Source organism: Hydractinia symbiolongicarpus, chromosome 5 (assembly GCF_029227915.1).
Source record: "Hydractinia symbiolongicarpus strain clone_291-10 chromosome 5, HSymV2.1, whole genome shotgun sequence".
Taxonomy (NCBI): domain Eukaryota; kingdom Metazoa; phylum Cnidaria; class Hydrozoa; order Anthoathecata; family Hydractiniidae; genus Hydractinia; species Hydractinia symbiolongicarpus.
The window spans coordinates 8,779,425-8,789,071 of record NC_079879.1 but is presented as its reverse complement, the minus strand read 5'-3'; the positions used below and the strand labels follow the sequence as shown (position 1 = coordinate 8,789,071).

General features: G+C 33.5%; 2 protein-coding genes across 2 annotated transcripts; one reads left to right on the top strand and one right to left on the bottom strand.

The window, feature by feature from the left end:
• The first annotated feature begins 2,147 nt into the window (after window positions 1-2,147).
• On the top strand, window positions 2,148-3,957 carry LOC130644607 (myophilin-like). Its single transcript, XM_057450278.1, has one exon. The coding sequence runs from the start codon at window positions 2,490-2,492 to the stop codon at window positions 3,069-3,071; it is 582 nt and encodes a 193-aa protein (XP_057306261.1). The 5' UTR covers window positions 2,148-2,489; the 3' UTR covers window positions 3,072-3,957.
• Window positions 3,958-6,312: 2,355 nt separating this feature from the next.
• Window positions 6,313-7,867, bottom strand: LOC130644602 (serine incorporator 1-like). The gene has a single exon (XM_057450271.1). It carries the CDS (start codon window positions 7,707-7,709, stop codon window positions 6,333-6,335), a length of 1,377 nt encoding a protein of 458 aa, XP_057306254.1. The 5' UTR covers window positions 7,710-7,867; the 3' UTR covers window positions 6,313-6,332.
• Between the last annotated feature and the right edge of the window lie 1,780 nt (window positions 7,868-9,647).

The following is a 9,647-nucleotide window of genomic DNA, read 5'->3' as shown; positions in this document are numbered from 1 at the left end:
CGCCTGTTGTTTTTGCTGCATGAAATCATGATAAAATGTAGTGGAAAAGAGGTCCTCTATACCAAACGCGTGCGCACTAAGTAGACTGGTACAGTGAATGTTTTTTTGTTTGAATTTCGTTGTTGTTGTTGTTGTTTTTGTTTTTGTGTTTTTTGATAAATTTCATAAGTTTCAGGCATTAAAAAAATGTGCGACAATAAAAACCAGAAAACAATTTTCAGATACTGCCAAATGCTCGATTAAAAAATTGCAACGAAGCCATGTTTATTATATATACATCCTTTTTAACAGAGTTTTTTTTTATTAATTACTAAGTTCAATTTAACGTTAGTGTTCCACACAAATTCAAACAAGCATTCCTTTTAATGTCAAAAAAATTACAAAAAAAATTAAATAACGACTTTTGCTTTATACGCCCGTTGTGTTAAATAAGTTGCCATTTCGAAATCTTTAAGAAAAGGGGGTGGGAGACGCCTATTCCAAAAAGGGGCGTAATCGAGATAGGGCGCTCTGTGGTATGTACAAAATTTATTAGTGATAGACAACAACTTGTACTTTTAGTAAAGTTAGGAATTTCTTCTCTGCGATTTCAAAATATAGATTGGATAAAAAGATTGCGTAGTTTTGGATTGATGATCAAGTAACTTTTTTTTATATGAAACTTTACATTTTTATTTCTTCTCGCGAAAGTTTGTTTTGCAACATTCCAAATAAAACAAAAAAAATTTCTTTCCGCCTCTCTCTTCCTCCGCCTCTCTCTCGAACGTTTAAATAATGATAGAAGTAGAGATGGGTGGGGAAAAGGTACATCAAAAATACATCAAAAATTTAAGTTTTCTTTTTACCACATTTTACTTTAATCACGAAAGTTTTTGTTTACGCAAAAATAGAAAAAAACACGGTCAAAACTTTCTTTCTGCACAAGTTTCTACCCCTAAATCACGGAGGCAAGCCCTGAACTATTGCTTATATTCTTGATAATTTTTAAAACACCTGAAACAACAAATGAGAAGCTAAAAAACAGACAACTAAATAATTTCAATCTAGCATGGATAATATTATGCGTCCTGAGATTGTTAGTATCGCTTCACATAGATGCAGGCGATTTTTTTTTCAAATTAGGCTTCTACTATTGAACGTAAGCTTCTGCATATTCTACATGTCCAATAGTTTCAAAAAAGCTACCGAGTTGTTTGATGTCCGCCTCATCGCTGCATTTTCCGTTGGTTGTTACAAATTAGTGTTATATCGTCAAATCTGTTCCATATACATAATGTACTGCTTAAACTTCATTCGTGAATGTTTTCTCGTCTTGACCTCAAAACGAGGTTGGGAATACCGTTGTCCACATTAGCACATTGTTGTCTGTTCACTAATTAAATAAGATACAGGAATTAGGCTTTAAAATTTAAAGACAGCATGATCAATGATTTTTTTTTCGTGTCAATATCTTTATATAGGACTAATTTAATTTGTAACCATCATCGTATATCTGCTAATTTAATCATTTCCGTTATGACACGAATGTTTATGTTTTTATCAGCCCAGCTGCATTCAACATGATAGAATAATATTATCGCTTCATCGACACTAGTATCTGTTCTTTTGGCAATGTTTTGAGAGCTTGATAATCGATAATTTAGAAGTTTAAAAATTCGTCTGCGGGTGTTGTTGGTTAAGGCTCATAGAAAAGTCCTTGAAACGTCCTCAAAATTAATGTGTGCAAAATAAATTAAATTGAATTCGATCCGGCGTATTTATAAGAAACTAAAAAAAAATTTAGTCATCGCGTATTTGAGTTTTACATCGGAATGGCTGCAAAAATCTTTTTTTTAAAAAAAAAAGAACTATTTTTGATACTACAGTGAAACAATGATTGCTTCGTATACCTCAAACAGACATAGTTTTAAAATTCTTGATAAAAAGATTAACGAATTTATTTTTCCATCCTATGATCCACAGCTTAGCAGAAATCTCGTTATGACGATTTTACACTTTGGTGCTAGCTTGTTAATACACACGGGAGATTTGGTATTTGTAACAAGCATTGTCATATGAGACGAATTTGCGACACGCAGTGAGTTAGATAAAGAAACATAATTACTTAATTTATGTATTTATTTTTTTTCGGCACAATACTACAGCCCTTTGAAACGTCTAATTTATAGTTTGTTAAATGAAGCATGACATGTAATAATACAGTTTTCTTGCGGTCAATTTTTGATTATATCTCCGTTGTAATAAAAACATCGTGTTCAAAACCAACAACACGTTTATATCGACAATTAAATTTTCCTCTCACTTTTTATGTGGTGTTGTATGAATCAGATGAGCTCGGATTTGTTAGACGTAGTTATAAAAGACGCGCACAGCTGAAAATTCAAATCAATAATTTATTCTATCGCTTTCTCTTAAAGAGTTTTTTCTAGAATATTATTTTTGTTAACAGAAGATCGAAGAACAAGCCAGTTTTTCAAGAAAAAATAAATATGGCTAACCGACCAAGAGGATATGGACTGACAGCAGCATTGCAGAGAAAAAGGGCGGAGAAATATGACTATGATGATGAGCAGGACGCACTAGCCTGGATGGAAGCAGTTCTCGATGAAGGGGAGATTTTTATAAACGTTCATGGCATGAGAAAGACACAAGACGCTTTGAGAGACGGTGTTTATCTATGTAAACTCATGATAGCGTTATGTCCTGGTATTATCAAAAGAATCAACGTGCCCGACTCACCTTTTAAATGCATGGAAAACGTAGATTTATTTTTAAAAGCTTGTAGAAAATACGGACTAAAATCTGGCGATTTATTTCAGACGAGCGATTTGTATGACGGTGTAAACACAACAGCCGTTATTAATACTATACACGCTGTGGGAAGAAAAGCGCAATCAAATGGATACGACGGCCCTATTTTAGGTCCGAAAGAATCAACACAAAATCCGAGACAGTTTAGCGCTGAGCAGTTACGTGAAGCCGAGAAAATAATCGGGTTACAAATGGGTTCAAATAAAGGCGCTAATCAATCTGGCCTTAATTTTGGTAAAACGCGTTCTATTTTAGATTGAGTACATTAAACTATAAAACTACGACAAATTTTATTTTTCACGATCTGAAATCAGTGCAAAAAATGGAAAGAATCACCGCAATTTTGGTTGAAAGTATTTCGTTTGAAATAATATGGAAGTTGGTAGTTTCGTTCGCGTGTCAACTATCATTGGCAGCAGAGCAGTAATTGTGCCTCTTGATACGAAAACAATGAACGATACAGGAAGTTAACAAATCGGTTAGTTAGAAACGCAAAAAAAATTTTAATGAGGACGAATTTTCACGAGTTAATTTCTATGTTTTCAATTTTCTGTGTTAATATTAACTTATTACGAAATATTTTTTTCGTGTTTTTTTCGTTAAGAAACTTCGTTTGTAAATAATTCAGAATATATTGACATTTAAATAAACGATTTATTGCTGCAAATTCGTTCCAATTTTAATATTATGCGTTAAAAAAACGCCAGATAAAAGGTTGGTAAACAGGTGGTATGAAGTTTGAATAGGTACGCATTCTGTTTAAAGCTTCTATACCATCTTGAAAATAGAAGCTGTTAAACTTTGTAAGATTTAGCAGCTTCGTGCCACCAGTGTTGTCAATTCGTTTTTAATTATAAATAGCTTTCTATATTTTGATTATATTTGCTCTTTATATTTACTTTGACTTGTGACTACAGAGCCAATTACTTCTTTAGTGTTTTAGTGGCATTTAGCTTGTGTCAACGTTTAAAAAGTGACAAAAAGTCCTGGGAACAAGGTTTGTCAGATTATAATAAGGAATGAGTATTTTTTGTATTTTAATTGCAAGCATGCTTTCATTTCCTGATTGAAGCCATCCCATTTTTCTATTTTTCTTTGATTCGTTTTTTTTTTTTGTAGCGTATGAAATAAAATTGAATTTATTAACCTTTGTGTTACCATTCTTCTAGTACATTGTTATAAAAGATTATTACTCAAAGGTATGAGAATGATATGGATTGTGCAAAGGAATGAATAATTCCATGATATCATACTGGCAAATTTCCTTATTTAATTTGATTCAATTAACCCCCTGCTAGTCTTTTTCTTTGAAGAAAAAATGAGTAACACATTGTCACGAGTTCTCAGTTTATCATCGACTTATTTATTAAACTAGCTATTAAAATCACTTTCCGGTATTTACCTTAATCATACTAATTTTTGCGGATTTTTATTTAGATTCGCAATTTGGCGAAATTATGTACCCGCAAAATATTATTTCAGAGACTATTCGCGACATTTATCCCTCCCCACTTCTCTCTCTCAGAAAAATCACAAAATGCTAATAAATAAAATTTATGTCATTAACACAAAGAAAAAAGTAAAACTGACAAATCATAAATGCTTTCTTGAAAGTGAACTTGTGTCAATGTTGTATAAGATGAGGCTTCTTTTTTTTAACATTTTCCACGTCATTCGCAAATACTAATACCCGAAAAATGTAAATTTTTTGACGCTCGAAAATATGTACATAATTGGGAAATTACTAATTAGTCTTTCTACTGGTAAAATAATTTAAAGATAAGCTAAGTTGTATTTTTGCAAAATATATATATATATTTTAACATCCAAAAATTGATCACAAAATATTTTCGGCATTGGCGGCATATCACGTACTTATCTTATCTCCAGTGTATTTACAGGTAATAGATATTATGACGTCATTATCTTAACAATAAAAGAAATTCAAATGAAGGAGGAGCGGGTATTAATTATAAATATGTACTGAATGAATATTTATGTCTTAAGCAAGCTAGTTAGTGCAACTTGGTTTACAATACACTTATTTCTTTATAAACATCTTTGATCTGGTAAAAATTACTCTCTAAATTGATAGAAAATTTGCTTAACAGTTGCTTAGCAGAAAGTGGTACAATTATTATCGAAAACCTTTACTGAAAATATTCGTATCGACACGCAATTGTTTGATTTTATATTAAAGTCTTACCTAAAACCCAGAGTAAGATGTGATTAGTTCAAAATCAGGAGAAAATGCAACGCTTGCAATAATATCATAGGCGTAAAAGAGCCCTGGGGACGAGGTAGGATAAAATGGGATTTCTAATAAATGCATTTTATAACGATTTATCATGGAGATACAAGAACATCTGTGACAACCATCGTTCGTTATTCCAATAATTTGTTGCTTCTATCCACTTCTAGTTTTTAGCAATCTTGCAATCTTTATAATCTGCGTGTTTTTTTCTTTTTGTTTGACGAAATTCACGAAATTAAATACTAGAAGTTATATATTCGCGAAATTTACACTTACAAACTTTTAAAAGAATAACTGTGTAATTTATAATGCATAATTGTTTTCTTTTGCTCTTAGTAACCTAATTGTTGAAGGGAGGAGAGAACTTAGGAGTGAGGTTGGTTAGTATCTTCAAATTCATAGCTGAAAAGTCCTGGATTTTCATACTGAGGTCTAAAATATTAAGGGGTCAGCAGTGACTTAAGAAGGGGAAATTTGATTGCCTTTTGATAAATATAAAAGCAGAGCACGATTCGTTAATTCTTTTGTTTCTCCCCTTATTTTTTCTCGACACGTGTTGCATTCAGTCAAGTAGGACAAACATAACTATGTTTTGTTTTTGCTGCCAAAAACGTGACTAAAGTAATGCTAAGATTTCGCAATAAGTAAACAACTTTATTCTCATGCCTCCTTTTGAAAATTCAACGATCCTAGGAACGAGGTCGACAGTTACTTGGCATAACTAAAAAACTTCAGCATAAAAAGTCCGTTTTACACTTTCTGAGAAAAAAAATTGCCGCGGAATTTACGTAAATACATTTGATTTGTACACGTGTGGTAGAGACATGTATTCTGCCAGCAAATAAGCTTTTATGTTTCGCGCGGAATATTCCGTTTAGTGGAGATAGTGGAGATAGACCCTTCCACTCAAAAACGAAATGGCACGAAAGGGAACAGACAATTGTCATTTCTGGAATCTGATTAGTTGATGAGTTTTCTTTTCCGATCTAGACTGAAAGTTGAAATTATTTCAACTTTTCTTGTGGACAGGAACGGAAAAAAACTTAAAAAACAGATGAACAATTTGGGGATAGCCAATCAAATTTAAGTATTTCTCTTATTCCGTTCTGGTCCGTTTTGCTTTTGAGTGGAAATTCAGCTTTAGAATGCGTAAAAACGCGAAACTATGCTAATTTTTAATATATATGCTGACAAAAAAGAAAAACTTGACAATGATGGATAGATAATGCACTGTTTACATGGGGGAAAAACAACGACTTCAAGGAAGTTAAACTGAAAACAGCATTTCATAGAAAACTAAATCTCCATACGTGTTTGGAAATATAACTGGTGCCACAAGACTCCAAATGTACAAAAAAACACAAAAAATCCCACTGCATAATTTTATCCATATGGCGCCCCATCCGGCAATCAATTTGACTGTCAAGTTTTCTTCTTCTTCTGGACGATACCAGTTAGTCATTGTCATCATCAGGTAAAGCGAGGCAAGACATAAAATAACATGAAAAAAAGAGTAACTGTATTCTACACCTTTTATCTCGTCGTCTTCTATTATTGAAGGTAATCGAGGCATATTTCTTCTAGCCTCGCCTTCCTCATGAATACTTTCGAAGGTTACATTTTCGTCTCTTACGTATTTGCCATATTGAGGTGCGTTCACAATTCGTGTGGCGAATGCGAATAAAATGAAAAAGGTTATAACGAGACTTACAATAATTTGAGGGTTCCGAATTGGATCTATTGGATATAAATATTCCCGTGTCGGGTTACATATTTCGTCCGGTTGATTTGATAATGCTAGCCATAATATATAAGTGCTATATGCTGAAGCCACGGAAGCTTGTAGTAAACCGGATTTTGGTTTTGCTTCTTGAACTATCGGATGTATCGATACAAAAGTCGCAGCTGCGCACATGTATACGTGAAAGCTTATAAAGAACATGTTGGTTGAACATTCTGATTTTGAGCTATAATTTTTATAAAATATCACAGTTCCGTATAAACTTATTAAATAAAACAACGATGTCGGTAGCCATAGTAACAAAAAGCAACATTTTGTATATGCCTCATGTTCAGGTTGTTCCATCCAAGTTACAATTTTTAAGTTAAACGCATGAACGGAATCGATTAGGATTACAAATTGCAAAACGATAAACGCAAATGCAGAATTTAAACCGAAGAAATGCCAGACCTCGCCAGTATATATCGTTCGTGGGATCATAATAAACAATATAGTCAGAAGAAGCAAGGAAACCGACTTTAACGTCCAGAGATGATTATGAAACACCGTTCTCCATGACTTTGTAGTCTGTATATCAACAAGAAATATTGCCATCATAAAAAAATATAAAAACATTAAAAAAAGTATGCGATAAACTGGGCCAGGGCCATGCAATAATTCACAAAGTCTGAATCCAATTTTCGAACATATAGATTCGTTTAATAACATCCAACTCTTTGCAGAAAGCATGGCCAAACATGCCAGAGTAATAATCAAGAGTAAGATTACAAATCGAACTCTAGTAAGTATGGATTGTCTTATGTGGGGTAAACGCCAGTGACTCCAAAGTATTGAGAACGGCCATGAAAAACAACAAATAGCATTGTCAATATCCACAACAGAAGCGATGAAATATCGCCACATTCTCCACTCTATCTTGTTTCAACATTTACTTTTCATGTATATCGTGGATTTAATATTTATTTCTCTTTTTAAGTTGCTTCTTTTTATGCTTTTTTATAAACAAATCTTTATTCGAACGTTTGAATGTTTTTCTGAATACTTTTCTGATCAAAAGGTCGCATTTTTGTTTACTGATCTTCGGGAGAAACATTTACACTCTCAACGAATGAGTACGCTTCTCACACACAGTTTGCTCTCCATCTTACTTGCTCTAAATGTTTTAAAAATCAATGCAATTTACATTTAGAGCCAAAGACCTCTTCGCCTTGCGGTTAAACTTTTACGGAGCCTATGTCATACTGGTAATACATAATCTCACATTCTTTTTATACGTAAATCATGCGCATCGCTGGTCTTTCCTCATTTTTAGGGCAATTTTTGGGTGGGTTAATCAGTGGCCAGTCTTGCACACAGGTGAAATTGCACGCTAGCAGAAAAAAAATTTAGCAGCTTTAGTACCAAGTGTTATAAAATTGGTGGTATTGTATATTAAATACTAAAAGAACAACAACAGTGATTGTCGAACTTTCATTATCTTAAACCGTTTTTTTTTGTATCTTTCAAACTTTCCTTACGCCTTCTTTTAACAAACTTAACTTAACTCGAACATTCGTTAACTCGACCCATCAATCCTGAGCTTGTTTCTTCGGATAAATCGAACTTTTTACTCGGAAAAAGACTAAGTAAATGTCAGATGTTAATTTTGTTTTAGTTTTTAATAACTGTTGACGTAATGTAAATATACAAATGCTACCTTTCTAAACAAATTCAATTTTTAAGGGACTTGCATGACCTCCCCATAGCCAAGATTGTCATTTGTCAACAATGTTGTCCGAGCTTTTAAAAAAATCGCTTTAACTCGAATTAGTTATTATCTCATTTTTGACTAAACTTGACTAAACGGAGACTTTGTTTAACTCGAACATTCATTTAGTCGAGTCATTTTTGTCAAATCTCGTCCCCAGGGCATATTGTATCTGTTCTGATATCGGGACAGCGAAACAAACATGTTCGTATCGCCGTCCGGGTGTCAGAAAAATACGAGATGCTCTGGGGACGAAGTTGATTTTCATAATTCCCTGAAGGTTGGTTTCCATCTGGCGTTTAATCGCGTTACTTTTTTTGCGATAGCACGAAAACTTTTCCATTACAAGAAAATTTTACGCAAATTTAGTTCATTTCGATGATAAAATATGTCCAACAACATCAAGATGTGCGTTACATTATGGATTTTCATGAGACGAATTGAAAGGAGAAGGAAAAACCAAAAAAGAAAAGGGTCGAAATTTTAGGACCGTGAATTTCTTGTAAAACGAGGGTAAGATGGAGAATATAACTATCTTCTAGAAAGAATTAATATAAATATAAACTTTTTTTGTACGCCGTTGTGTAAAAAATGTTTGTGGAGATAGCTTTTGCACACATAATATGCTCAAATGTGTGTTCGTGCTAACTGGCGTTAAAATATCAAAAATTTGATGTTTAGCCCGCCCGCTAATCGGAGTTAAAACAGGTGCGTTAATTAATCGTCGTTTCCAATATACATTTAAAAATTAACTCTAATTTGAGCACCTGCTTAACGCGAAGTAGCGGCAGAATGGAAATTAAGCTTCGGGGGTTTAATTTCCCGAAAGTTAACTGTATTTCTGATGAGCTTACTAGCGCTTACTTGACGGCTTGGCAGCCGGCTTTTAATGTCAAAAAGGCAAGAACCTCTGGGAACCAAGTTGCTTACTTGGCATTGTTAGTACTTTTAGGTAGAACTAAAAGGAAAGGATAGAACGGTATTCAACCAACCCTATCTCTAGGGTTCTTCTACGCCTAGAACATCGTAGAAAAGAGCCCTGGGAACGAGACTGGTATTCAACACGCGTCGCACTGAAGAAACTCCGTCAAAAT